The sequence below is a fragment of the Camelus dromedarius genome, chromosome 9, assembly GCF_036321535.1.
Source record: "Camelus dromedarius isolate mCamDro1 chromosome 9, mCamDro1.pat, whole genome shotgun sequence".
Classification (NCBI taxonomy): domain Eukaryota; kingdom Metazoa; phylum Chordata; class Mammalia; order Artiodactyla; family Camelidae; genus Camelus; species Camelus dromedarius.
In genome coordinates this window covers 77,732,542-77,760,434 of record NC_087444.1, presented here as the reverse complement: position 1 = coordinate 77,760,434, position 27,893 = coordinate 77,732,542, and the positions used below count along the sequence as shown (strand labels likewise).

General features: G+C 59.1%; 2 protein-coding genes across 14 annotated transcripts; both read left to right on the top strand.

The window, feature by feature from the left end:
- The first annotated feature begins 130 nt into the window (after positions 1–130).
- On the top strand, positions 131–23,007 carry PPP6R1 (protein phosphatase 6 regulatory subunit 1). Of its 13 annotated transcripts, none has more exons than XM_064489700.1 (24): positions 131–704; positions 9,647–9,879; positions 11,099–11,285; positions 11,368–11,505; positions 11,606–11,671; positions 13,033–13,145; positions 13,231–13,344; positions 13,662–13,833; positions 13,919–14,071; positions 14,166–14,300; positions 14,802–14,866; positions 14,943–15,058; positions 15,153–15,238; positions 15,345–15,434; positions 15,534–15,631; positions 17,832–17,889; positions 17,967–18,145; positions 20,579–20,709; positions 20,797–20,977; positions 21,074–21,144; positions 21,264–21,345; positions 21,749–21,859; positions 21,939–22,013; positions 22,106–23,007. In XM_064489700.1, the coding sequence occupies exons 2-24, from the start codon at positions 9,653–9,655 to the stop codon at positions 22,107–22,109; spliced, it is 2,652 nt and encodes an 883-aa protein (XP_064345770.1). In that variant the 5' UTR covers positions 131–704; positions 9,647–9,652; the 3' UTR covers positions 22,110–23,007. The 13 variants fall into 13 exon arrangements, 12 of the variants coding, with proteins under 12 accessions (XP_064345770.1, XP_064345772.1, XP_064345766.1 ...); XM_064489702.1 differs by lacking the exon at positions 131–704 and adding an exon at positions 2,670–2,894; XM_064489696.1 differs by lacking the exon at positions 131–704 and adding an exon at positions 4,017–4,200 and having other exon boundaries at positions 20,585–20,709.
- A 101-nt stretch (positions 23,008–23,108) lies between these two features.
- Positions 23,109–25,895, top strand: TMEM86B (transmembrane protein 86B). The gene is made up of 3 exons (XM_010991481.3): positions 23,109–24,055; positions 24,316–24,559; positions 25,173–25,895. Exons 1-3 carry the CDS (start codon positions 24,005–24,007, stop codon positions 25,553–25,555), a joined length of 678 nt encoding a protein of 225 aa, XP_010989783.2. The 5' UTR covers positions 23,109–24,004; the 3' UTR covers positions 25,556–25,895.
- Positions 25,896–27,893: the final 1,998 nt, after the last annotated feature.

Below are 27,893 nucleotides of genomic sequence, written 5' to 3'. Positions count from 1 at the left end.
CTGCGCAAGCGCACTTGCGGCGGAGGTATTCTGGCTGGGCGGGGTCCGCAGCGGCTGGCCCAGCGCGCACGCGCGCTGCAGGGCCCGGGCGTGCGGCCTCAGCACACCTGCGCACCGAGACGGCGGCGGGAGGGCGGGGCCTCCTGCGTGCCCCTGCGCTAGGGGGATTGTGGGATAGTGGCGGACGGAGCCGGGCGTCGGAGGCCCTGAAGTGGACTGGAAAGCCCGGGGACAGCGCCGGTTTGGGGAAGGGGACGGTGGAGGAAGTGGGCCTCGGCTTCCGTCGGCCGTTGCTCAGCACTGTGGCCTGTTCGGACTGCGGAGTAGGACGTCTTCCCTGACTGGCCTTTGCTTTCCCGCGGGGCGCCGGACCGGGCCGGGGAAACCGGGGCGACTTCCCGGCTGAGGGCCTGCGCGGGCCTCGCGACCCCGCCAGCCTCTCTCAGCCGCCTCGCCTGCGGGTCCCGGACTCCCGCCGCCTCCCAGCCGGCGCTGACCCCCGAACTCTGGAACTCGGCGCGCAAGGGCCCCCCACAGGCCCGAGAGCGCGTGCGCGAGCCCAGGCGCCAGCGCGCGACCCCCGCCGCCGCCCCCGCCTCCACATACCGGGCCCCTGAGCAGGGGCCGGAGCCGCCGGCGGCGGGGCGGGGGGGGCGCCCCGATGAGCCCAGAGTGCGAGGAGCCGCCGCCGCCCCCCTGCGCAGGTGAGCGGGCCTCCCCGGGACCCTCCCCTCCCACGAGAGCCCCGCCCAGGCTCCCCTCGAGTTTCTTCACCCCGTCTTTTTCGGACTCTTCCCCTCCTACGTGGGAGCTCCTCTCTACCCCAGTCTCTTCTTCTCAGCCCCTCCGAGTCTCCTAGTCTCTTCTCCCAGCCCCCCGAGTCTCTTAGTCTCTACTCCCTCAGCCCCTCTCGTCTCTTAGTTTCCCCCTCAACCCCCCTCTCATCTCTTAGTCTCCCCCAGCCCCTCCGATTCTCCTGGTCTCTTCCTCTTCAGCCCACCCCTCCTTCCCCTTTCAGGCTCATAGTGGCTTCCCCCTCTGACCCCCCCTTACCCCTAGGACTCCACCCCCACTCTCTTACTCCTCTGGCCGCCTCCCCAGGACACCCCTCACCCTCCCTGTCTCTGCCTCACCCTCTCCTTCCCGCCGCCTGCATCCTAGACTCCACCACTTCTGTAACTGTCACTCTCGGGCTCAGGAGGCCAGAGTAGTGGGGCTTTCTCTTCACCCTGACCGGGGCTCTCCTGCCCCGCTGCCTCTGCTGTGAGGAGGATAGGGAGCCAGCCTAATGTGGAGCAGCCACCTCTCGATCCCCCATCTGTGAGATGAGGTCGGCTGAGGGCAGGGTGGGGAGGCTGGTGCTGGGCACAGAGGGAGGGAGGGAGGGAGGCACCAGCCTCAGGCCCTGCCCTGGGGAGACAAAGGCAGAGCAGGACAGTCACAATTGCTGGTGTAGTGATAGAGGTAACCCAGCGCTTTGCGGGAGGCCACAGAGCGGAGAGACTGGTGAGACTGGCTCAGCGGGTGGCTTTTTCTGTCTAGGAAGGATGAGTAGGAGTTGACAGATGGAGAGTGGGAAGAAGGGCCTTCCGGGTGGAAGGAACAGCACGTGCCAATATGTGAAGGTGGGAACCCAGGAGGAGTCTTCGCGCCTGGAGTGCAGATGTGCTGGGAGGGAGGGGCGGGCTCCTTGGTGGGGCTGCTTGTCCAGGCCCTTGAACGCGACCTGGTTAGGGTCATTCTTGCTCACTGTGTCACGGACCTGTACATCTGTGCTGAGGACACAGCCGTTACTAGTAACACCAGCCTGAAAGGCAGATGTTTCTGGAAAGGAAGATGTGTTGTCAGGTGTGGGACGGTCTTCAGAGTTGTAAAAACTTCAGCAGGGTGTAAGTGGCGCTGACAGCAGTGCTTTCCTCACAGGGAGGTCTGGGGATTCAGCGTGTAGACGTCTGCAGCAGAGGGCAGGGCACAGGAAGTACCTCAGGATCCGAGGCTTTTAGGGTTATTATTTGGTTTAGGATTATCTATTGCAGTGGTTTTCAGCAGGCCGCCCAGGGAGGGGGGAGGTTGTATCCCCAGGGGACATTTACTAATGGTGGGAGACACTTTTAGTTGTCACAGTTTGGGGGCTGCTACTGGCAGGCATCGAGGGGATGGAGGCCGCGGGCGCTTCTCAGCATCCTCCGATGCAGAGGACGGCCCCCCACAGTGGCCCACCGCAAGGGTGTTTTCCCGCCCCAGTTGTCAGCAGTACGGTGGTGGAAAAACCCTGCCCTCTTGCTTGGATGTTATGTATAGCTGTGGCTTACTTGTTCTGTTGCTACCGTGAGCAGCTCTGTGTTGTGAGCTGTGTGTTTTTATTTACTCTTGTGTTTTTGGTAGTTACTTTTGGTGGGATACCTCCTGTTTCTTTCCAGTAGGGGAGAATCTTACCCCCAGCCCACCCAGCCACCCACCTAGTGTTTTTTCAGGATCCATGGCCAAGTGACCTTAGCTGGTCACCTTCACCTCAGGACTCCAGTTTTCATTAATTTGAGAAGTAGCTCTAGCAGTGGGCCTGACCTTATGCTACGAACTGGGAAATTGGCATCTTGCTGCGGGAGGCAGGTGACCGAACAGGCAAGTCCTGTCACCGAGCGCTCAGATGCTGTCATAGTATGACCACGGAAGCTGTGGAAGTGTGGAGCAGGCCCCTCACGCAGTCAGGGGAGGCTTCCTGGAGGAAGTGGTGTCTGCGCTGAAGCCTGAAGGACCCAGAAGGAGCTGGCTAGTCAGGCCCGAAGAGTTGGAGGGAAGGCAGAGGGAGCAGCCGAGCCAGGGCAGAGGCGAGGGCGCAGAGGAGCAGTCAGGTGTGGCGGGAGTGTTGTGTGCCATGCGGGTTGCAGCAAGAGGTGAGGTGAGAGGCCTGGACGCCTTGGTGAAAATGAGAAGCCTTCCCCACATCCCTGGGCTCCTGCTCAGCTCTTGGGCAGGCTCAGCGCCTGGGGGGTGGGGACACACCCTCCTTTCCAGGCTGAACCACCGTTTTGCCTCTGAACATCGGCTTTGTGGCTCTTCCAGAGGAAGTGCAGTCTTACAGTGACCGTGAGGTGTCTCTCAGGAGAGAGACTGAGGCTCAATGGGGTTAGGTCCCTGGTCTAAGGCCACAGAGATTGGAGTTTGGAGAGGCAAGATTGGAACCCAGGCCTTTCTGACTTTGGATCACCCTATAACACTCACACATCCCTCTGTTTTCCAAGGGCTGTTTCAAAATATATTCATTGCATTTTTCCTTGTCCCCTTTGAACCTGTGACCAATCCAGGAGATGGCCCAGGATGTGAGCTTTCAGGCCCCTCCTCAGTGCTTGGCTAGGTGTCCAGTTCTCTTCTGTTTCCTAATTACTCCATCCCCTGGGGTTGGACCAGAGCTGCCACCTCCCCTGGGAGAGTGTGTTCTGGGGTTAGAAGGGAAGTGGTGCCCCTAACTGCCCCCTGCCCCGCTTTCCCGGGAAGAGAAAGTCCCAGCCCCTCATATCTCGTGTGGCCTTGGCCAAGTCCCTCTCCTTCTCTGGCCTCAGTCACCCCTACTTCCATACGGGTGTCCTGCCACTTACCTTGCTGGGTACGTGTTGGGTTCTGCCATTACCATTGTCCCGTTCCTGGAATCGGAAGCCCCCCACCCTGCTTTTCAGATTTGGCTGAGAGCTGGCTGTGGCTCGTGGGGATTTAGAAGGCAGTGGTCTTGCTGTCCTCTGACCTGCTGGGTCCTGCAAGGGCTGGAGGCTGGCCAGCCAGCAGTGGGTTCTCCCCTCCTGGCCTGTGTCTCATTCAAGTGGCCTGTGGGCCTGTGGTGGCTGAGGGCAGCAGCGTCAGCAGGCCGTAGATGGCCTCTCCCAATGCTAGAACCCCTGCTGAGCCTAGGGCATCTCAGGTGGCTGCCCCGAGGCCCTCACAGAGGGCTCTGCACACTTGACATCCACTTCCGGGTGCTTCAGGGCCAGGGAGGGCGAGGAAGGGGTGGCAGATAAAGGATCAGCCCACAGGCTCCCTCGCAGGCGGGGAACAGACGGTGGCAGCAGCAGTGGCAGTGGGGATGCTCTGTGGGAGCTGCAGTTGGGCCCCATCTGAGCCCGGGCAGGGTCAGGGGCTAGAAGCCTCCTGAGGGGGTCAGCTGGTGTCGGAAGCCTGAGGACAATGCAGCAAAGCAAGAAACCCGAGGTGGTGGTGCAGAGCTGGCGGAGGGGGTGAAGGACGGGACGATGGCGGGGCGGGTAGGTAGTTTTCGTTTTTAATGGCTTCCTTTCTCATTTAGTTTCCCCTTCTTCCGTTAGCAGCCAGAGTCATGGTTTTCAAACGGTCGCTAAAAACCAGTGGTAGTCACTTCCGTTTTCTTGAAGTTTGCTACAAGTTGCAAAGAGTGGGGGCAGCGGGGTGTGTGGCGCCCGCCAGAATATTTGAGTGAGCTCTCTTACTCAGGCAAAAGGGGCATCTTTCCTGGGTCTTCTGTTTTTAACGCCATCACCCTGGGTGGTGGCTGCTCCTTCCCTCCTACTCAGAAGTGTCGGGGCTTCAGCCTGGCTTCAGGGACAGATAGGGAGGGCCAACCTTTGCTTAGCACCTGCTGTGTGAGGCCTACGGCCTGACCTGGCTGTTCTTACAACATGGCCCTTCCTTATGGCGGTGCTCCCATTTCACAGATGAGGAAGTGAGGCGTTGGGGTGCCACGTGCCCGCCCAGGTTCGCCCCCTTAGAGACTGAGAATGAAACCCACCTCTCCTGTCTGGAAGTTCCATTAAGTGGGAAGGTGGGACTGACTGCCAGGACTTGAGGCTAGAGTGAGTTAAGAGTTTGTGGCGGGGAAGTATTCTCTTTCTCTTTTTTGTGTGTTTTCTTTTTTCCAGTTCTCTGTCTGCATTTCATTCTGTGCAGACCTCGAGAACTGATGTTTGTAGAACTGCCACTCAACTGCATCTGATCCTTGCAGCCTCCTCTGATTTTCCGAGGGACCTGAGGTTCTGAGACGTTCAGGGGCTACCTGGTTTCTGATCCCTCTAGAGTCCGCGCTCTGCAGGCCCCTCACACCCTGCTGCCTTGTGGCAGGGGCCCCCAGCCCTCCCCGCCACACTCAGTTCTCTGGCAAGCCAGCTTTGGAAGGGAAGCCCGACCTGCTGTCCAAGGCAGACAGGGAGGGTTGGGGCGGGGGTGCATAGCCTGTGCCCTCTGCCCAGGTGCTTTGGAAGTGGGTGGGTAGGCCTCAACCGTGAGAGTTTCCTCCTCCAATCCGGAGGGCAGGGCGCTGAGTCCCGTTGTGCTGTGGTCCGTCCCTGCAGGCCCCATGCCCTCCTCTGTCAAACGGGATTAATAGCAGTGCTGCACCTAGTCATGGGGCACCTGCTGAGCTCAGAGACCACGTGGGTGGTGAGGGCGGGGAGGGGGGACCTGGGCGTGCACCCGGGTTGGAGGGTTGGAGCCTGGCTGTTTGTCAGCTCGGGGTGTCTTGGAAGCAGAGCAAGGCCCAGGCCTGGCCCTGTCACAGCAGCCTCAGGCAGCTTTGGTTTTGTGTGTTTTTGGTAACGGTTTTCTGTTGATACATAATTCATATGCTGTGTACGACTCATCTATTTAAAGTGCACAGTTCAACAGTTTCTAGTCTGTTTTCAAAGTTGTGCAACCATCAGTCACGACAATGGATTTTTTAAATTGAAGTATAATTGACAAATAAAATTGTATACAATTGATTTAAGAACTTTTTTTCCTTTTAGAGCATTGTTTTCCCGAAAGAAAACCCCACACCCACAAGCAGTCATTGCTCACCTTTCTGCCCCCCAGCTCCTGAAAACCATTAATCTGCTTTCTGTCTCTATGGATTTGCCTCTTCTGGACGCTTTGCGTAAATGGAAATATGTGACATGTGGTCTTTGATGCCTGGCTTCGTTCACACTGCCAGGGCGGCCTTTTAAACTCGAATCTCCTTACTTACCCTTGCACGAAAGTCTGCGAAGTAGGAATAGGTGGTGGTCTCTGTGGGTCCAGGCAGCAGCTGCCTCTTGAGGTGATTCTGGTCCCAGGTCCACCCAGCTCAGGAAACCTGCCCAGGCCTGCTGTGGAACCTGGTGGCTGGGGAGTCACCTTCCATGAGCCATAGTTTTCTCACCTGTGGTGTGAGCCCTGTCACAGGCTCGTCATCGAGTGGAGAGGATGGTGGGAGGTCCCTCAGGGGCCTGGGATCTGGCAGAAGTGGGGAGTTGCCCTGTGCAGAGGAGGGTCTCTGGGCACTTGCGGAGTCGGGGTGGGTCTCACTTCCTTTTGGAGCAAGGGTCCTCACTCAAACACAGGGACACACACTTAGCCCCTGGTTCCGTCCATGCTCCTTCCTCCCCTCCCCACCCTACCCGGTGCCCCTGAGTGTGGCTGGGGGGAGCAGAGTGGGAGCGACTCCCTATACAGATGCCCTGACAGGTGTGTCAGCCTCCGGGTTCAGGGGCAGCGTCCTTGGGAAAGCTTCATGGTTTGCGGATGGCAGTGGGTGTCTTCCACTTGACTTTGCTGAGCACACATGGCATGCCAGGCTCTGTCCGAGGTGCTGTCCAGGGTGCTCAGCCCAGCAGGGAGGGTTCTCTGTGTTGTCCGTTGTCCCACAGGGCACATGCAGCATTAAGTGCTGTACAGGTCTGGACACGTGTCCCATGGCTGGTGGGTAGAGTTGGGGCTGAGGGACTGCTCCAGCCCTTCTGGGAGATAAATGCTTGGCAGGAAACCCAGTTATTGGGACACCCCAGCCGGGTGAGGCAGCAAGAGCGAAGTCCTGAGGGGAGCCCAGTCTTGATGTGTTCTGGAAACAGAAGAGAGGGCAGGGTGGTCAGAGCAGGTGAGGGCCGTGTGTGAGGGAGGCGGGAGTAGCGGTCAGCCAGGGCGGGGCTTAGAGGTATTGTAAGCGGGCAGTGGGAAGCTGGGGAGGTCCTGAGCACAGACGAGATGGAGTCAGATTTTTCCTTTCAGTGAGCTCCATCTGTCTGCCTGTGGAACGGGGTGTAGAGAGGTGCAGGGAGGCTGGGAGAGACCGTGGGGCCTGGTTGGGGTGGTGGCCCTGCAGGTTGAGAGAAGGTGTGGGTGTTAATTATGTTTTGGAGGGAGGGTCTCCAGTGCCGGGATCTGGATGGGGAGGATCCGGGGAAGCCTCTGGATTTCTGGTGGCCCCCCAAAAGCTGAATGTCACAGTCAGCAAGTGATGGGGGTGTGTGTGTGGGAGGCCTGGGCCCAACCTTCCTCCCTGAAGGCAGAGGCCTCTACTGAGTAAATGCTAGACTTGGAACCTGGTGTCCTGTTAAGGCCCCCAAGGGCCAGGAAGGAGCTGGCCTTCAGCTGCCTGGAGGTGTTGGCTGGTAAGTGCTGGGCTAGGGAAGACTGTAGGCAGGGTGGAGCCAGCGCTGGTGCAGACCTGGGCCTGAGCTCACCCCCTTGTTCTGTACGCACTTATTGCTGGTGGCTGGCCTCCAGTGAATGGGCCGAGGCCTCTGCACCCTTAGAAATTACCTTCTGGGGCTTGGGTGCCCACTCCACAGTTCACCAGCACCCAAACCTTGAGGCTGTCCATTTCTTCCTTGGGGCGGTCGTGAGAGTCGGAGGAGATAATGGGCTGAGAATGGTGTCAGGTGCAGTCAGCACGGTTTGTCCGCCTTGTGTGTCTGGCATGTTGGCCATGGACTGGCCCCGTTCCCACAGATCCAGGTGCCTGAATGACTGGTATGGTGCTGGGGCAGCGGTGTCACACAGGGCCTTCTTGGGGGCTGCAGGCTGTGAAGGAGATGCACCCCAAAATGGCAGTCCTGGGGTGACGTGTGAGGAGCCAGGCCAGAGCTTCCTTGGGGAGAGGGTGGCACCAGGGGAGGTGGCCTGGCCTCGGTCGACGCATGGTGTCGGCAGGTGTGAGGGAGCCTGGTGTGCAGATTCAGGGAGAACTGTGAGTACTGGGGGGACAGGAGGTCCTGGGTGGACGGCAGCTGGGAGGCGGTCAGGGGCCCTTGGGGTCTTGAGCTCGGAGCCATCTCAGGGCATCCTGGGGGAACAAACAGATGTTCAAGTTTGTGTTTCAGGAAAGCATCCTAAATGGGAGTGGGCTGCAGGGCTAAGGGGGCAAGTCCCTGAGTGCTGTTGGACAGGACCCGTGAGGCCTGTGGGACGGGGGGCTCTCAGGTGCCCCCACGTCTACTGCCTGCCTGGGGCCGGCGTTGGCTGCCATCTTCCAAGGTCATGGCTCCTCCACTCCATCTTCAACCATAGTCAGCCAGGGCTTAGGAACTGGCATGACTCTTGGCAGGATTGTTGCAGATTTAGAGCCACTTGTTCCTGGTCAGTGAGGAGTCACCCTGGGGGCAGGGAGGAGATAAGTGAGGCTCCTGAGGAAGCTGGAAGGGAGAGCTGGGTGCTGGCAGCATCTTGAAGGAACTGAGGGTCAGAAGACCAGTTGCCTGCCTCTAGCCGTGTGTACCCTCTGTCTCCACCCTGGCTTTCAGCTCCAGCTGCTTCCTGAGTTGAGCATCTTTCTTCCCTGGGCTGGTGCCCCGTCTGTGGCTGGCGTGCTTTCCATGATTGGGATGCCTGGGGCAGGGCTTTGTAGGAGAGGGACTGGCACACGGGTCTGGGAGGTGCCCAGCATGGGCACTGCGACCACTCAGTCTTTCTTGGCCTGTGCCTAAGGTGGTCTTCACGAGGCAGATGAGGAGTGTGAGCTGTGGTCAGCACCTGCGCGATGCTCGGGGGCCCCAGCTCACCTGCGTGTGGGTTGCCTGCCATATAGTGGGGTGACCACAGCCCCTCAGAGGGCCATAGGCACAGTGGACATGAGGAGTGGACGTCAAGTGGCCTGGGAGCTCGGGGTGGGTCTCCACTGTATGGTTTAGGCTGGGGGCCTGTAGACCTCTACAGAGGAACGGCCCAGTCCATGCTCATCAGGGGCTTGGACCCACCTGGTTCCTAGTGAGTGCTCCCCCCGAGATGCTCCTAAGGCCAGGTGGGCCACAGCCGGCATGCGGGATCTCCAGTGCTGGCCAACGAGCTGCCATCTTCCAGGTAGAGGACACTGGCCTTGCTGTCCTCCCTGCTGAGGTGGTTCCCCATCCTGGTTGCTTTGGGCTCTGGTCAGTGGCTATTCTGGGAGCTGCCACCCCCTCCCTTTGAAGTTTTCCTCTTCCTGTCTTGGCACTGGGTATGGAGGTGCGTGTGCGTGCGTGCGTGTGTGTTTGTAGTGTCCAGGCAATAGCCACAGACTTCTTTCCCTTTGCCACCGCCTCGCACCCTGCACACAGCATGGAGATTGCTCAGCTGGATGGCGTCTTAATTTGTTGAGTAAATAAGATTGAAGCGAGTCTGATGCCAGAGGTTCCAGGATGAACACAGTTCCAGCCCAGATATGGGGGCAGTGGACACAGGCCTTGTGGGGACAGGATTGTGGTGGCTCTGCACAGTGTCAGGCTGTTTTCTGTGGGCCCTGGGTGTGGTCACAGCCAGGGGTCTTCACCGGGCCTGGTGGGGGCTGCACAGTAGGCAGGATAGTCACCTGCAGGTTGGCCCTTGCAGGCTGTCCTGGTCATCTAGGTGACAGGTGCTGAGAGGTGGAGGGTGGCAGGTGCAGTCGGAGCCCGTGTGTGACAGCCCCTACCTGCAGGGCGCCATGTTTTGGAAGTTTGACCTGCACACGAGCTCACACCTGGACACACTGCTGGAGCGGGATGACCTGAGCCTGCCGGAGCTGCTGGATGAGGAGGACGTGCTGCAGGAGTGCAAGGTTGTCAACCGCAAGCTGCTGGACTTCCTGCTGCAGCCTCCGCACCTGCAGGCCATGGTGGCCTGGGTCACCCAGGAGCCGCCGGCCAGCGGCGAGGAGCGGCTGCGCTACAAGTGAGCCTTGCCCTGTCGGTCCCCAGTGGCGGGACACCGTTTTTATTACAAGACATCCCAGATGTCTCCCAGGTGGAGGGATGGGCAGGGCAAACCTGAGAGTCCTCCCAGCCATGAACAGCATTTGGGCAGCCTGTGTCATTGGCCCACAGCCTACCTGCATTTTACTTCCCGAGGTTTTATTCAGTTGGATATTTGCTCTCTCTGTGGAGTGTGGACAGCATGAGGCCTCTCCCACCCCACGTCCCCAGTGTCCAACACGGTGCCAGGCTAGGGCATGTCCGTGCCTGCTGCTGCGGGCTCCTCTGCCCTTCACTCCCACCCTGGGGTCCTCAGGTGTGCCAGGCAGGGAATTGTCTCCGTAGCAGGGGGCTTCTGTCTGCCTAGGTCGCTACTGCCCTTGGGCCCTGCTCAGTCTGTCCTGGACAGCCCTTCCTGTCCGCCTCCTGGTTCCCTGATGTTGCCCTCTGTCCAGCCCCTCACACTAAAGACATGCACATGGTCCTCACGAGTGCTGCATCTTCTGTCCCCGAGGCCTTGAGCCAGACTGGGAGAGAGTGCTCTGTCCCCCTTTGCCCTTTGTAAAGTGGAGGTTGGGTAAGGTGGTGCTAGCTGCTTACTGTGGGGCCTGGTGCACAGTGGGGACCTCTGGTGGGGCCAGCAGAGTGTCCCCCATGCCTCCCGAGGTCCATCTTGTCAGTTTCCCAACCCCATGTGTGTCTTCTCCCTCCTTCGCTCTGTCCATCCAACCTTTCTGTCCCCCTGCCCACCAAACTAGAACGTCCAGGGGCCCCATGGACTGGGCTCTGGCTCACAGTAACAGGGAGCTGCCATTCTGACATGTGTGTCGGGCTGCCCCTGGGGTCCCTATCTTGTTCCAAGGAACCCACTTCTCAGGGCCCCTACAGTTTACGGGGCCAACCTGGAGCATGTTGTGGTCACCTGAGGCCCTGGGTGGTACACTGGGCAGAGCTGCCCTCTCCCTGTGTGAAGGTATCTTGGGGATGAAGTTAGATCATACAGAGGTCACTGGGGCCTGACCTGGGACAGACTGGAAGGTCAGGGGTGGAAAGACAGATGTTGGTAGAGGGTGGGCTCCAGGCTCAGGAGGCTGGATGCTGCCTTGGAGCGTGAGGAGCATGGGTGGGCTCCAACTGGGAGGCAGGGTCTTGGCCTCCGCCCCCACCATGCCCTCCCCAGCCCTTTCTGGGTGTGACAGGTATCCCAGCGTGGCCTGCGAGATCCTGACGTCAGATGTGCCCCAGATCAACGATGCCCTGGGTGCGGACGAATCCCTCCTGCACCGGCTCTACGGCTTCCTGCAGAGCAGTGGCAGCCTCAACCCGCTGCTGGCCAGCTTCTTCAGCAAGGTCATGGGCGTCCTCATCAACCGCAAGACGGACCAGGTGCCAGGGGCCCTGGGATGGGCAGGTGGGCAGGCGTGGGTTCAGGGTCCTGCGCTGACGTGCTGGGTCCCTGTGTCCCCAGCTTGTGTCCTTCCTGCGGAAGAAGGACGACTTTGTGGACCTGCTGCTGCAGCACATCGGCACCTCCGCCATCATGGACCTCCTGCTGAGGCTCCTCACCTGCGTGGAGCGGCCGCAGCTGAGGCATGACGTGGTCACCGTGAGTGCTGGCTGCCTGGAGTGCAGGCTGGTGAGGCGGGGCCGGGGGCGGGGTGGCTGTGGGTGGGGTCAGTGAGCACAGCCCCTCCTTCTCACCACAGTGGCTGAACGAGGAGAAGATCATCCAGCGGCTCATTGAGCAGATCCACCCGTCCAAGGACGACAATGTGAGTGCAGCCCAACCACCTGGTGTTCCCAGTCTCCTCTCTGCACCAACTTTGTCCACCCCCAACTCCTTCCTTAAACCAGGGGATGAGAACAGGGAGCCTTTGGAGCCATGTATGTGGGGAGGGGGCACCTGCTGAGAACAGAAAAGGAGTTTACACACATGGGACATTTCTCAGGAACCAGGAGCTTGGCCCCATCATTTGAGGGGTCTGGGGTCTGAAGAAGGTCCTCTGGCCTTGGCCCCTCACTGCTGCCCTTCCTGGGACACCCGCCCCCCATTCCCTCTGTTGCTGGCTCTGTGCCCTGGCGGCTCTTCCTGTCTTGCGCCTGGACCAGCCCTGCCTGTCCTTCAGAGAAGCTACCCAGGGGCCTTGCACCTGTCCCCCAGCCCACTGGCTTTCAGAGTGGAGGGCTACAGGCGCAGGTAGTCAGCACCAGGCACCAGGTCAGCACCTGGCCTGGGGAAGTGATGACTGTCCGGGCCTTTGTGGCCAAGGGACGAGGGGCATCTGCTGTGAGCCAGGCGGTGGGCACCTGTGAGGGGCTCTGCTGTGCGACCCGTGGCCTGGCTGTGTCTGCGTGGATCGAGGGTTTGTGTGGGTGGGCCCTGGCAGCTGCCTGTTGGTGAGACTCAGAGCTCTGCTCCTGCTCCTCCTTGTATTTGTTCACTTTGCAACAACTATTTTGAGACATAAAATGAATACCATACAACTCACCGATTATAAAACTCACCCATTAAAAAATCAGTGGCTTTTAGAGTATTCACAGGGTTATGCAGCCCTCACCGTGTCGATTTTAGAATCTTTTTCATCACTCCAGAAAGGAAACCCTATACCCATTAGGTTCTATTCCCCCTTCCCCTCCCAGCCTCCAGCAACCACCAGGCTGCTTTCTGTCTTTGGGTTTGCCTCTTCTGGACATTTCATGTAAATGGATCACGTGATAGAAGGTCTTCCGTGACTGGCGTCTTTGCCTTAGTACCAAGTTGTTTGTGTTCATCCAAGTTGTAGTGTCAGTGTTTCATACTTTTCTTAGGCTGAGAAACGTTTCGCTGTGTGGATAGACCACGGTTGCTTATCCATTCTTCAGTTGGTGGACCCCTGGGTGGTTCCCCTCTTTCGCTACTGGGGATGGTGTGGGGTTTGTGTGGGTGTTTCCTTTTCCAGGAAGCCTTCCTTGGTTTCCCTTCCTTTCTGCTGTCTCTCCCTTTCCAGCGTTTAGTGCCTCGTGTTCTCTCTCTCGGCATTTGTGTCCCTGTGTCTCTGTGACTCTCTGTCCTCAAGAGTAGGTGCCCTTCAGCTTGTGGGACTTCCCGACTCCAGGGCTGGGCCAGGGTCCTCAGTTCTCTCTCCCTCCACAGCAACATTCCAATGCATCCCAGTCCCTGTGCGACATTATCCGCCTGAGCCGGGAGCAGATGATCCAAGCACAGGACAGCCTGGAGCCTGACCAGCTATTGGCCACCCTGGAGAAGTGGGTCTGCGGGTGGTGCCCAGGGGTGGGGCGGGGAACAGTCCTGGGGGCCTTTCTCCCTGATGTCTGCCTGCCCCTGCCCTAGGCAGGAGACGATTGAGCAGCTCCTGAGCAACATGCTGGAGGGGGAGCAGAGCCAGTCCGTCATCGTGAGCGGAATCCAGGTGCTGCTGACGCTGCTGGAGCCCAGGAGGCCCAGGTGAGCTCTGCGACCCCTCGGAGCCCCGCCATCCTGCTCAAGGGTTGAGGGTTGCAGGGACACAGCCTCCATGAGTGGTGTCCCCTTCCTGGTGGTCGCTAGGGTCCCAGAGTGGAGTCCTTCATTCCCGTCTGACAGTAGAGGAAACAGACTGAGTAGACTGCCTGTAGCTTCAAGCTGGCCTTTGGGATCTGGGCTCCCAAGGGGAGCAGCTTCTCATTACCTCCCAGGCGTGCTCCATACATTCGCACGTGTGCACATGCACGTGCACAGGCCATCTGGGCAGTTCACTCTGCCCTCCACTGTCCCTGCTGCAGGTCCGAGTCCGTGACCATGAACAACTTCTTCAGCAGTGTGGACGGGCAGCTGGAGCTCCTGGCCCAGGCAACCCTGGACAGCGCCTCGTCCAGTGTGGGAACCCTGCATGCCCTGCGCCCGCGGCTTGGCCACTTCCACCAGCTCCTGCTGGAGCCACCCAAGGTGGGCCAGGTGGGCAGGGGAAGGGTGGCAGGAAGGGCGGCCGCTTGGTTCGGGCAGCACTGGGGCAGGAACTGAGCCACCTCTACTCCTGCAGCTTGAGCCGCTGCGCACGACGTGGGGCAGCCTGGCCCCGCCACTGGGCAACATGCGGCTACATGTGGTCAAGCTGCTGGCCAGCGCCCTGAGCGCTAATGACGCAGCTTTGACCCAGGAGCTCCTGGCACTGGACGTGCCCAACACCATGCTGGTACTGGAGGGGCCGGGGGTGGAGGAGGCTCCGAGCTGGGGGAGGGGATTAGAGGCAGGGGCCACTCAGAACCAGCCTGTGCCCCTCATCCCAGGACCTCTTCTTCCACTACGTGTTCAACAACTTCTTGCATGCCCAAGTGGAGGTGTGTGTGAGTACGATGCTGAGCTCCGGGCCTCCTTCTGACAGCAGCTCTGACACACCTGCTCAGAACCCTGTTGTGAAACATGTGAGCTGGGGCTCCCGGGTCCCCCCTCAATCCCCAGGGGTGGGCTCTGCCCCAGGTCTGCCCCTCGCCTGTTGTGCAGCCAGGCCATTCATGTGCTGGGGGCTGGGGGTGAGCCTTATCCTTGGGTCCTAGGAAAATAGAGGGTGACGTGCGGGAGGTGAGTGGACGTGGTGACTTCATGAGGCAGCAGGTGTCTTGGGAGACCGGGAAGGACGCTCCCAGGGTGATGGCCACTGTGATATGGGGAGTGCCTCCTTGGATGTAGTCCAGGGCCTCTCGGCTCCTGTCCACTGTGGCGTATTGTGTTTGGACAAGCAGGAGTGGGAGGCAGGCAGAGTAACTCTGGGATTTGCTGTCTAGACTGAGTGGGTTTCTGGGTGAGCAGAGGAGGAGACTTGTGCACATGCGTGCTGTGCACTTCTCGCAGGGGAGAGGCTGGGGTGCAGAGCCGGGGGGCGGGGTGCAGCCTGGCCCACCCGCACCCTCACTGCTCCCCCACAGCTGCTGCAGCGTTGCTGCCTGGTGGAGCGCATCCTGACATCCTGGGAGGAGAACGACCGCGTGCAGTGAGTGTCCCAGCTTTCCCAGGGGGCGGGGCGGGCGCGGTGGGCCTGTGTCCAGCTGTGGCCTCCCTCTTGCCAGGTCCGCCGGGGGCCCTCGGAAAGGCTACATGGGCCACCTGACGAGAGTGGCCAACGCCCTGGTGCAGAACTTGGAGAAGGGGCCCAACGCCGAGCAGCTGGGGCAGCTGCTGAAGGGTGAGGACTGGGGCTGGGGTGGGGCTGGGGTGGGGCAGGGGCAGGTGGGGGCCAGGGCCTCTCGTCCTCACGGCTGCCCCTTCCCACTGAGCAGAGCTGCCAGCAGAGCAGCAGGAGCGGTGGGAGGCCTTCGTGTCCGGACCCCTGGCGGAGACCAACAAGAAGAACATGGTGGATCTGGTGAGCCCACTGCGCCTGCGCTCACCCACTACAGCCCTCGCTGATTGTCTTCTTGGCCCAGCGCGGCCACCCGAGTCGCTGACCCCCTGCCCGCCCTCTGTCCCAGGTGAACACGCACCACTTGCACTCCTCCAGCGACGATGAGGATGACAGGCTCAAGGAGTTCAGCTTCCCGGAGGAGGCGGTGCTGCAGCAGGTGGGGGGCCGGGCCAGCCCTGCTCTGCTCCCCCTCCCCCCGGCCCTGCTCTGCCCCCTCCCCCTCGCCCTGGCCCTGATGCGCCCCCACCCCCCGCAGGCTTTCATGGACTTCCAGATGCAGCGCATGACCTCAGCCTTCATCGACCACTTTGGCTTCAACGATGAGGAGTTTGGGGAGCAGGAGGAGAGCGTGAAGTGAGTGTGCTCCCTCCATGTGCAAGGCCAGTGACAGGCGGGGCTGGCGGGGAGGGGGCGGAGGGCGGGAGGCTCCCTGTGATGCGCTCCCCTGCTGTCCTTTGTGCGTGCTCCCTGCTGCCCAGCCTCGGGCCTCGTCTCAACTGCCTGGCTTCTTGAGGAGTGGGCTGTGGGGAGGTGTGTAGGGCACGGGGCAGCTGTGCGGACAGGGGCTGCACAGAGCCACAGCCCCCAGTCACAGCGGGTCTGCCCCTCCCCTCCAGACGCCTTAGGGTGATGGGTGGGGTGTTTTTATCCAGTGACCAATCCTGATTATGTATTGTACAAAGCTTTGATACTGATTATCTCTGACGTTGCTGTCATGAACTGTTTTTATTGTCTGAATTTTCTGCCGCAGACATCTGAGGAAACTATAATTTTTAGTGTTTTATAAGTTTCACGAGCAGCCTTGTGGCAGCAACAGGCAGGGCTGGTGGTGTGTGAGTCTGTGGGAAGCCCTGGGCAGGGTGGGAGCAGAGCAGCCCGTGGACGCGTGTTGGGCCCTGGGCATGCTCTGTGAGTGGCACAGCCAGTGCTGTCAGAGCGGAGGAGGGTATGTTACTGTGAGGGTGAGTCTGTGACACCTGAGGGAAAGTGGAACAGCCACCAGAGGGCATGCTGTGGAGGCAGTCCTGAGTTGGGTGGTGACAGAGAAAGGCCCGGTGGGCCCCTCGGGCTACTCGTGGGGGCCAGGCAGCTGGCCTTGTCCATGTTGTCAGTTTGGTCACAGGTACCTCTGGGTGTTACCCAGTTACATGCTGTGACCACCCACTTGGGGCTCAGGAACCCATCTATAGCTAGGGAGACAGAGTCTCAGCACTGTCACACAGCCCAGGGCACTCACTGGTCACTGTGAGAGGGTCAGCTGTGGTCTGTGGTAGCCACAGTCAGACCGAGGACCCCTGGGATGAAGAGCTGAGGATGCAGCGTCTGCTGTTGCTCTGCCTGGCACGGTGTGCGGCGGTAGGGGCGCTGGAGAAGACGCCCCCTGTCCTGGGGGGACAGAGACACTTAGTGCATGGCCTTGGTGTGGCTGGCTGCCCTTTGGGGATGAAACTGTGTTACCTCTTCTGTCAGGATAAATTCCAGTGAGGTTGAAAACGTTAAATGTGAAAAAAAAAATCCGAGCTACACACTTGAAGCCTTCTAGAGGGCAAAGTGGGTGAACGTCTTCATAATCTCAGGGCTGAAGGTGCTACCAAGGCTGCCTGCTCTGCCCGGCCCGCTGTGCCCGCGGGCTGCCCCCTCTCCCGTGACAGGGGCAAGAGTGCCTGCCTTTCTGGTGGGCGTGCGTCCGGCTCGTGCTTGGACCATGGCTTTGACGAGTCAGCACTCGGGAATTGTTAACCAACTTCCGGAGTCGGCGAGACAAGTGATAGCCTGGGATAGTCCCGAGGCGGGCCCGGGCCGCCAGGTGCTCTTTCCACAGAACAGGAGGAGGAGGATGCCCCAGGAGAAACGGGGTGAAGTTGCATACAAAACGAGTAGGAGGCTGTTAACGTTGCATCCTCTGTGGGTGGGAGTTTGAATTGACAGATCTCTTTCCACAATTTGTGTCAATATTTAACATGCGTGGATTTAATTCCACTTCTGTGAGGCTTTCTGAAAGAATTGAGTGGTGGAGGCGGATGCTGACACTGAAAGGCCTGAGGTTAGAGATGAGGAGACGGTGCTTCTACCACCCTTGCGTCCTAGGGTCCACACAGGAGCGGTTTTATTTCAGCTCCAGACTGACCCTCTTGGGGCCAGGGGTGTGCTTTGGTGTGACCTGTGTCAGGCTGTGTCCAGTAAAGTCACTGTGAACACTGAGCTGTCACCCGGGAGGAAGTGTGTGCCTGTAAATAAATATCCCGCCCAGGTTATGATCTCAGACCCTAAAAACAACTCATCCATCTGGGTTCTGTGTCCTTTATTTTACAGCGGAGAAAACAGATTCAGGGGCCTTTGTGTGGAACCTCGCGCGGCTGGGGCCGTGCAGGTCAGGCAACTCGCTGCTCTCCACTCTGCACGCATGCATGCCGCGGAGCGAGCTGCAAGGGCTGATTGGGGTTGCAGATCGGTTTTATCGAGGAGATGTACTCGCAGGCACAGGGCCGAGCGGGTGGCATCCAGCGAGGGGAGGGCGGCGGCGGCCCCTCACTGCCCCGTGCTTCTCCCGCAGCGCGCCTTTTGACAAGACAGCCAACATCACCTTCTCCCTCAATGCCGACGACGACAACGTGAGTGCCTCCCCGACCCTGGATGCTGGCAGGGGCTGCGGGCGGTCAGCGCCTCACCCTCCTGCCCCTGCCCGCAGCCCAACGCCAACCTCCTGGAGATATGCTACAAGGACCGGATCCAGCAGTTTGATGACGACGAGGACGAGGAGGACGAGGAGGAAGGCCAGGGCTCTGGGGAGTCCGACGGGGAGGATGGCACCTGGCAGGGCAGCCAGCTGGCCAGGGGGGCCCGCCTGGGCCAGCCCCCAGGCGTGCGGTGAGTCCTCTCCAGAACCCCAAGCCTGGCACAGCAAGGCTGCAGGGCCCATGGGAAGTGGTCTTCACCAGCCAGGGGGAATTAGAGTGTTGTGTGTGTTAGTTGGGATGCTTTCAGTTTGGAGTGATAGAAACCCAACCCAGATTGAGTTCAGCTACGAAAGGAATAGGCTAATGGCTTGTGTGTGGCTGCAACTATAGGCAGGTCCTTCAGGTACAGCTTGGTCCAAGTGTGCTTGGAACCAGTATCTCCACCCCCCCAACCCTTCCCTCCACTCTGCTCTCCCCTGCGGTAGCTCTCACCTAGGTGTTCCAAAAAGGGTGGTGAGGTGTCCTGTCAGCTCTCTTCCCCCTCATTCCGGTGAAGTGAGAGAGGATGGTCGTCCCTCCCTCAGTCCCAGCTTGCGGGTCAGTAATCAGTACTTTATTTTTAACTCGTACTGGCTGGCCCCAGAGTCACTAAATGCACTCAGGCAGCAAAGACTTGCCAGTGTGAATACCGACTCAGGGCCTGCAGCTTGACCCCCGTGGCTTCTGACCTGAGGATTAGAGTGATCTTAATTGATGTGTGACCAGCATACAGACAAGTACACGGATCCTAAGTGTCCGGCCACGTGGACACCCCTTTGCTGACGTCCAGAGAAGGGAGTGGAACCATCCCTGTACCCGGATGCCCTTCCTGGCCTCTGGCGTTTCTAAGAGGAACACAGTCCTGATCTCTTGCCCTGTAGATTTTGCCTTTTTTTGTTCTGTGTGTGATGCCCATACCTCTGGTAGGTGTGGTGGTTTGTCATTGTCATCTGCTGGGTGTGTCACTGTGTGACTGCCAAGTTGGTTTGCACTTAAGTGTGTCATTGAGAAGTCAAAGGTCCTGATTCATCCGTGTTTCCTTCTGAGAGTTTTGTAGCGTCAGCTCTTAACATTTCGGTGTTTGATCCACCTTGGGCTGGTTCCTTGTATGTGGTGTGAGGTAGGGGGCCAGCCTCATTTGTTTGTGTGCAGGAATGCCAGTGTCCCAGCATCACCTGGTGAAGACTCCCCACTGCATGGTCCTGGAACCTTTGTCAAAAATCTTTTGACTGTAGGTGCAAAGGTTTATTGTGTGTCTGTCCATGGCGGGGCTACCCTGTCTTGATTACTGTTAGGTTGTAGTGAGTTCTGAAATTGGAAGTGTGAGCGTCCCCAGCTTTGTTCTTTTGCAAGTCGTATTGATCATTTGGGGTCCTTTGAGATTCAGGGTGAATTTTAGAATGAGTTTGTCCTTCAGTGAAGACACCAGCTGGGATTCTGAGAGGGATTGCCTTGAATCTATAGGTCTGTTCGCGGAGTGTTGCCATTTTAACAATATTTCACCTCCCAGTTGCTAAATAGAGGATGTGTTTCCGTTTATTTAGGTCTTTATTACTTTTAATGGTGTTTTGTGGTTTTCAGAGTGTAAGTTTTCTGCTGCTTTTGTTAAGTTTATTCCTAAGCGTTTTGTTCTTTCTGATGCAATTCTGAGTGAAATTGTCCTGTCAAAGTCGTTTTGAAATTGTCTCAAGTGTATAAAAATACAGTAGCCTTTTGTATGTTGATCTTGTTTCCTGCATCCTTGCAAAATTTGCTTGTTCTAACAGTTTTAGAGGATTCATTAGGTTTCTGTGTACAAAATCACACTTTCTACAATTAGAGATAGTTTTGCTTTCTCCTGTCCAAGCGGGAGGAGCAGGCCCCTGAGTTATGTTCCTGATCTGGGGGACATCAGGTCTCCCCCGTTGAGTGTGGCATGGCTGGCAGGTTCTGGAGATACCCTCCCAGGTTTCCAGGCTCGGGAATCTCCCTCCGCCCCGTCTGCTGAGTGTCTAGCTCGCTTTCACTGTGTGCAGACGAGCCGCTTCTGGTCCTGGCTGCTGGGGACTGTGGAGCCACAGCGTGCATTCAGCATCTTGGGAACCTCCAAGTTTGCTTAGCGGTTCCCTGTTGGATGCATAGGCTGGCCAGACCTTCTCCATTGTCTCGAGTCACCAGCACTCGGCCGTTCTGTTTGGAGCAGCTGTGCTGCAGGACATTGCTTTCAGCCGAAGACACGGCGGTGATGAAAGTCCACCCGAGTCTGTCGTGGAGGAGGAGCGCAGAGTCAGCCTTCCCTGAGAGGGCCGGCCGCTCCTGCTGAGGGCTGCGTGGGCCTCTCCGCCCTTGTGCTGGTGGCCTCGCTCTCCCCCGAGGGTGCTCGGGTTCCCACCTGCCTTCCCGTATTGGGAGTGGGACTCTCTAGGCATCTTCGCACACCCGGGGCACAGTCCCGTGGCCTCTCCACTGCTCCCTCCCTTCCACCCCTTTGATTCCCTCAAGACCTTTGCTTGAGGCCAGCCCTGGGGGTTCAGGAGGATGGGATGGGAGCATTCCCCCTGCCCAGCACAGTGGCTGGCTGACTGACCGGCAGTTCCTGGGGCAGGAGCAGAGGCAGCACAGACAGTGAGGAGGAAGAGGACGACGACGAGGAGGAGGACGAGGATGGTGATGGCCGGGCGGCTCGTGGTGGGGCCGGGCCCCCCTCCTACCCCAGCCCTTGCCCCCAGCCTCCGGGTGGGTGAATATGCAGGGTGGGGCGTGGTTGGGTGCACACAGGCTGCCTGCCTGCTGTGCTCACCCCTCCCTGCTCTCCCCTGCCAGGTCCCGGTTGGACAGCCACATTTGACCCAGTGCCTATGGATGCCCCGACCGGCCCCCAAAACTGCAGGGAGAAGGAGCCGCATTCTGGGCCCCCCGCCCCACAGGGCGCCCACGGCATGCCCCTGGACCTCCCTGCCTCGAGCCCAGCTGGCCCTGTGGCCCCCAGTGCCCTGCAGCTCAGGTGAGGCTGGCGAGGAAGGTGGGCTCCTGGGTCCTCGTTGCCTTAGGCTCCAGTGCCAATCCCATCCGCCCTCGGGCTCCTGTTCTTACCTGCTAGGTCTCAGGACCCCGCCCCTCCCCCAGCACCTCAGGAAGCCACAGACGGCAGCAAAGTAGCAGAGCCCTTGGGTGAGCCCCCCCGCCCCCCCCGCCCTTGTGCCCTGGCCTGGTGCATACCTGTCCTGAGGAGCATGGCTGGCCTGAAGCTCACTGAGTCTCACGTCTCTGGGCCCTTCTTCTCTGCACAGCCCCTTGCCAGGCCTTGATCAGTGTCGGGGACCTCCAGGCTACCCTCAGAGGGACACACTCCGTCCCCAGCTCCTTGGACAGGTAACTGGCTGGGAGTAGCTGCCGGGGGCCAAGTAGGGGAGGTGGGTAGAGCCTGGCCCCTGGGTCCTCCCTGTCTCAGGGCCACTCCACGTGGCTCCTGCAGGACGCCCCACCCCTCTTCTGTGCCACTGCCCCAGAGCCTCAAGGCAGCTGGAGGTCTAGGGCTGCGCCTGTGCTCACACTGGTCACCAGAGAGGATCGTGGGTGGGAGGGCTTCCAGCAGGGTCAGAAGAGGGCAGGGCATGTGTGGAGTCTGTGTGTGTCCCAGCTGACCTTGACACAGGGTTCTCTGAATATGAGAGATGCCCTCGAGCTGTGCAGTCCTTCCCTGGCTTACACACCTGGGCCTAAGGGTGACTGCAGGGTGTCGGGGACAGTAGGTAACCTTCAGATGCCTCCACAGTGCAACCAGAGACCCTGCTACCTCTGTCCCAGCCTCCGGGGCCCACCAGTCCCCCCAGACCACAGGTGGGGAGAAGAGCCCAGAGCCTTTGGGGCTCCCCCGAAGCCAGAGGTGAGTGTGGTGCAATGCCGCGGGGCAGCTGGTGTTCATTGGGGGAGGCACTGACTCTTCCCGTGTCCCTCTCCCCCAGCAGTGCCCTGGACCTCGAGCCGCTCTTGATGCCCAACGGCTCTGCCCCAGGAGGGCCGGCGTCCCCGGGCTCCCAGTGAGTGGTGGGGGCTGGGGGCTGCGGGTGGGCTGGGCCTGGGTGGGCCGGGGCATTGGGCTCCTCACACAGGTCTCCCTCTTGGTTCCCAGGTAACTGCCTGGTTCCAGTGGTGGCGGCCAAATCCTCCATACTCCACGTGGACCCTGCCCGGGTGGGGGCAGGGCAGATCCCATGATGGCCCTGATGCCCCATCACCCCATCCCCACCCCACCCACTCTATGCCCTCTCTGGACTCCCGGGAGGCTGGTGCCAGGGAGACAGGCCCCGATCCACCCCCATTTGCACTGAGAAAAGAAATTTCGGAGTATTGTCTCCTAGAATAAAGATAGAATCGAATAGAGAGGAGAGTTGAAGGAGAAAGAGACCTATATTATATATTATATATATATATATTGAGGGAGGAGAGAGTGGGTGGCCAGAGAGCCAGAAGAAGCAGGGCTGGGCGGGAGGCAGCTTGGACCTGCACCCTGTCCCACTGGGACTGCTGTGGTGGGGGTCCTGAGGTTGCCACCACCCTCCCCTCCTGCCGTGCCCCCCACTCTCGGGTGCAGACGCCCACACCCACACTCGGCCTTTCAGCTCAGGTCCACCTTGGGGGAGGGCCCGAGTGGGGGTCGTGCCTTTGCCCAAACCCTCTCACCCTGGACCCTGCACTTTGACCCAGGCTGGGAGCTAAAAGACCCTCCACCCGGCCCAGCCAGCTCTGTGGGACCCCGGGGCCCTGGTCCCAGGGGCCTCCCCGGTGACATTCCCACAGGGCCCTGATGCAGTTGCCGAGCCCCACCCCCCATCTCCTATAGTCCCTGGGGCGGGGCTTCGGCGAGGGTCTGGCTGGGGTCCCCCTCCTACTCCTTAGGGTCTGGGGTCCAGCCCAGCTGCCAAGTGACCTTGTCCCAGCTCCCTCTCCCCAGGCTGACGTGAGTGTGTGTGTGTTCGTGCCGAGCTTCTGTTTCATATTGCAAATATAAACAAATAAAAGAAGACAGTTTAAGACTCCTGTTGCTCAGACCTTGGGCCCTGGGATGTGGGTTCAAGGAACCCGAGATACTCCTGCACCACTGGATTGGGACCTTCGGAGCGTGGAATTAGGGCCTTCAGCCTCTGCACTGCTGGAGGGGTAACTTCTGCTCACACCTGGAAGGGTTTCCTGGAGGAGGAGCTAAGCACTACGCAGCCTCATGCGAGACTGGTTCTGGCAAGCCCACCCATGTCCACACACGCGGGACCTGGGATTTGGCGAGTGAGCTTCCAACCGGTCCCCTTTCTCACCCCCCCAACCTCCCCGGCCATGCTGCAGAAGCCACGTCCCCTGACCCCTTTCTCCTTGGTGGAACAGTGGTGGCTGGGGCAGCCAATGAGTCAGACAGGCGGGTGCCCAGTGTTCTGTGCCTTCCAAGGGGAAGGTAAAGAACACACCTGGCTGGATGTGCCTGGGAGCCTTCCCCGGAGCCGGGGGCGGGCATGGACGACAACCTCCTTGTCCAGCTCCTGTTTGTTCAGTGAGCATTGGTGGTGGAGGCACTGAGGCGGGTGCAGGGTGGTACGGGCTCCCGAGGGAAGGCCAGGCTGGGGCACAGCGAGGTGCGGAGAGTCTCCAACCTGTCTCTTGGTTCTGGAGGGGTGGTCCTCCCCTCCCCTCTCCCCCTTGCTCATGAAGGGGAGGACACTGGAATCCTGCACCCCTTTCCCTTTTGACCAACCAGGTAAAGGACAATGGGAGGGGCATTTGCGGCCATGGCCCCCCAGGCAGGGAGGAAGCCGGGGGAAACCAGGCTGTGAAGGAGGAAAGACCCCTGGGTCCCAGTGGGCTCCTTATCAGCAGGTGCCAGGCAGGGCCATCCCCAGGGTGGGGACAGCATCTCCCTGGGCCCTGTTACCAGTCTCAGAGTCCACAGGACACAACTCTGGTTAATGTGTAACCACATGCTGTCCCCTCTACCCCGAAAGCCCTGGTGCCCACATGCAGGCCACTCTAGGTCTAGGCCAACATGGATGCCCGGAAAGAGGGGCCGCCCCGAAAACCTTGCTTCTCAGCTCAAGTGAGAGCCATCGAGGGGGTTGAGGGTGGGCTGGGCCTGGGCTCCAGGAATCCAGGTGACCTGGAGGAAGAGGGGGACTGGGTTCTGTGAGGCAGACGTCCTGGTGCCTGTGCAGCTGCTCCCTACCCCGGACAGCAGTCTGGGTCCCTGAATGGGGCTAGGGTGGAAGCTCAACTCCTGGTTGGGTGGGGCCTGGTCCCGGGGGCTGGGGGCTGGGCTGAGCTCCGGAGGCTCAGCGGCCCCCTCGTCCCCCGGAGCAGCCTCATGTGGTCAGGTGGCTGAGCCCCTTCTTCCTCACCTGTGCCGTGTACTTCCTCCTCTGGATCCCTGAGGACCAGCCATCCTGGGTCGGCGCCCTGGTCAAGTGCATGCCCATCCTTTCCCTGGTGGTGTTCCTGTGGACTGTACCCTCCGGCGGGGGCCACCACTTTCTCCTGCAGGGGGCCCTTCTGTGCTCAGCCGTGGGGGACGCCTGCCTCATCTGGCCTGAGGGCTTCCTCCACGGTGAGTGGGGGTGTGTTGGGGCTGTGTCGTGTTGTCCTTTTCAGACCCCAGGCTGGGGGGTGAGGGGTGGCTCCCTAGTAGAGCACCTGCCGAGTGTGTGAGCAAAGGCACTGGGGAACAGCAGTGAGGGAGACGCACCCAAACCCCAGCCCCCATGGAGCTCTCCTTCCACTGAGGGCAGGGGCAGTGTGAGTGCCGTGGAGGGAGAACGCAGAGGGCGTCCAGGGGTCAGGGTCGCGGTCTCAAGTAGGCTGGTCAAAGCCATGTGCCCTTCGTTCCAGGGAAGAACCTTCCAGGCAGAGTGACCAGCAAGTGCAAAGGCCTTGGGCTGGGAGTGTGCTTGGTGGGTGGAGCTGATGTGAGTTGGTGGACACTCCTGAGCAGAGTAAGGACAGGATGCAGGTTGCACTGCAAAGTTGTTCTGAAGCCAAGGGCAGGAAGCAGGGGGACCGCCAAGGAGGCTGGCACCGTCATCCCAGCAGCGTGGCCAGCGTGGCCAGGGCGGGAACTGGTGTGTAGGATGCCCTTTCTGTCAAGCTCTGAGGGCAGTAGGGTGGTGTGGGGAAGCGGAGGACCCAGCACCTTACTGGGTGCTCCCACCCGTCTCCTCCAGGCGTGGCTGCCTTCACCTTGGCCCACCTGCTCTACCTCTGGGCCTTCGGCCTCACTCCCCTGCAGCCCGGCCTCCTGCTGCGTATCGTCCTGGCTTGCATCCTGTGTTACTGCCTCCTGCTTTGGCACCTCCCACCCAACATGGTCCTGCCCCTGATGGCTTACTCCCTAGTCCTGGCCGCCATGCTGTGGCGTGGCCTGGCCAGGGGCGGGAGTGCCAGCTGGGGTGCCCTGCTCTTCATGCTTTCGGATGCTGTGCTGGCTTGGAACACCTTTGCCCAGCCCCTGCCCCATGCCCGCCTGGTGATCATGACCACCTACTATGCCGCCCAGATGCTCATCACCCTGTCGGTCTTCCAGGGCCCCAGGCTCAAGTCCACCTGACTGGGGGCCAAGACAGGCAAGTGTCCGCACCCTCCCCTCCTCCAAGGACCTGGGCCCCCAAGACCAGCGAGGCCAGAGAAATACCCTTGGGGGCAAGAGCCAGGCCTGCAGACTCCTGTCTGCGGTACTGGTCTATCTGGAGACACATGGGAACCGTTGGCAGAAATTCAAATGCACCACCGAGTTCCCACTCAGTTCTGATTCCAGATTCCAGGCCCCTCAACCAGATCTACACTGGACCTTCCTCGGCCTCCCGCTTTCCTCTGTGATCCCGGTGTGCCTCCCCTTCCCTCTGGCCTGGATCTCTTTCTCTTGCCTAAGTAAAGCGGGCATTGAAGCTGTGACATCTGTTATTTGGGGAAGGGCGTGAGGGCAGGGAGGATCACAATAACAGCAAATGGTTCTTTTCCCTTTTTTGCCCACAAAATTGACCATTTTAATCACTTCTAAGTGTACAGTTCAGTGGCATTAAGTACTTTCACAGTGTTGTGGATTGAACACTTGCCATGAAATCTACACTCGGAACACGTTTGCTGTGCGGTGTTGTTACCTATACCTACAGCAGACCCCCCGTGGACCAGTCCTGGTGCCAGGGCTTAGGGGACATGGAAGTGCCCCCTCCCCCCGCAGGGCCCGTTGACGATGGGGGGATTCATTATACCCATTGGACAGGTGAGGATTTTACAGACTGAGAGCAGGAGGAGACTGGTCAATATGTTAGTTTCCTATGACTGCAAATTACTCTAAACTGGATGGCTTAAAACAACAGCAATTTGTTCTGTCACAGTTCTGGAGGCCCAGAAGTCCAAAATCAAGGTGTTGTCAGGCTGTCCTCCCTCCAAGGCTCCAGGGAGGGTCCTTCCAGCCTCTTCCAGCTCCTGACGGCCGTACCCAGCCCTGGAGCGCCTTCATTTCACGTGGCATCCTCTCCCTCTGTGAGTCTGTCCTCTCCTAAGGACACCAGTTGGATTCAGGGTCCACTCTAAATCCGGGATAATCTCATTTTGAGATCCTGAACTTAATTACATCTCCAAAGACTCTGTTTTAATTAACATCACGTCCATAGGTAGTGGGCCCTGACTTGGGCACGTCTCTTCGGGGGACGCAGTTCAGTGCACTGCAGTCACATGCAGTATCAGGAGAGAGAGTTGAGGAGGTGAGGAAACTCAAAGATGAGGGGAGCTTGGAGGAAGGGGTAGGTAACCACGTGGTGGGAATAGAGTACCGAGGAAGGAAGAAGCCGAGCGTGGCAGCTCACTGCCCCTCTCGGCCTCAGGTTCTGCGTGTGAGGGCAGGAAGCAGTCAGAGCTGCTCTCCAAACCCTGCTCAATTTCCACATCCATGATTTGTTTTTAAAAGGACCCTTACAGCAGAGAGGAGACTTCTATGTCTATGATGTGCGTTTAAAAGGGCCTCATAGCAGAGAGGAGTCTTCTACATTCATGATGTGCCTTCAAGCTCACCCTTTTTTAGTGGCTGCCCCATCTTCAGACCAGGATCCCCACTCACCCTAGAGGAAGGTCTCAGCCCAGATGAGGCAGGTGATCAGGGTGGGGTGCCCTGCTCTTCGCAGTCTCAGATACCATGTTGTCCTGGGATGCCTGCCTTCAGCCCCAAACCCAGCTGGCGGCGATCACCACCTTCTGCGCTGCCCAGGTCCTCATCACTCTCATCCATTAAGGGTGCAAGGCTCAGGATAGATTAACTGGGGTGGGGGTGGGGGTGGGGGGTAAATGAGTGAGCACCCTTCCCCCTCCTAAAGGGCTCCCCAGAACAACCTCCCACCCCTAGGGAAAAGTACTGAGGTGTGATATTTCCAGCCACCATCTCTCTGAGCACCACGTTGTTGTTTTTTTTTTTTTAATTGAGATGTGATCAACACATAACATTGTGTAAGTTTAAGGGGTACTAGTGTTGATTTGATACATCAATACACCTCAGTATGATTACCCCCTTAGTCTTAGCTGACACCCCTATTGCATCACAAAAGTACCTTTCTTATTTGTGGTGGGACCAATTAAGATCTAGCCTTTTAGGAGCTTTGAAGTTTCTAGTATAATATTGTCGACTATAATCACTTATACTGTGACCATGTTCTGCTCAAAGGCGTTTATGTCCAATTCCTGGAGAAAAAAATGTTACGATCGCAGCTTTACAGACATATACTTCAGATACCAACTGCCCATTTAAAGTGTGCTTGTCAGAGGTTTTCAGTATGTTCGTAGAGTCATGCCCCTATCATAATGACCTTAGAACATTTACGTCATCCCAAAAGAGACCTCGTACCTTTTAGCTGTTGCCTCCCCAGTCACCCATCCTCTTCAGCCCAAGGCCACCA

What these genes read in the sequence shown, in the direction of transcription:
- PPP6R1 (XM_064489693.1), top strand. Translation starts at nt 4,177, where the DNA reads ATGCAGCAAAGCAAGAAACCCGAG. An exon ending in CCCAGTGCCCTGCAGCTCAG is followed by an intron (nt 20,978 to 21,073) that starts GTGAGGCTGGCG and finishes CTTACCTGCTAG; the next exon opens with GTCTCAGGACCCCGCCCCTC. An exon ending in CAAAGTAGCAGAGCCCTTGG is followed by an intron (nt 21,145 to 21,263) that starts GTGAGCCCCCCC and finishes TTCTCTGCACAG; the next exon opens with CCCCTTGCCAGGCCTTGATC.
- TMEM86B (XM_010991481.3), top strand. Translation starts at nt 24,005, where the DNA reads ATGGATGCCCGGAAAGAGGGGCCGCCCCGAAAACCTTGCTTCTCAGCT. An exon ending in AACCTTGCTTCTCAGCTCAA is followed by an intron (nt 24,056 to 24,315) that starts GTGAGAGCCATC and finishes CCCCCGGAGCAG; the next exon opens with CCTCATGTGGTCAGGTGGCT. An exon ending in GCCTGAGGGCTTCCTCCACG is followed by an intron (nt 24,560 to 25,172) that starts GTGAGTGGGGGT and finishes CGTCTCCTCCAG; the next exon opens with GCGTGGCTGCCTTCACCTTG.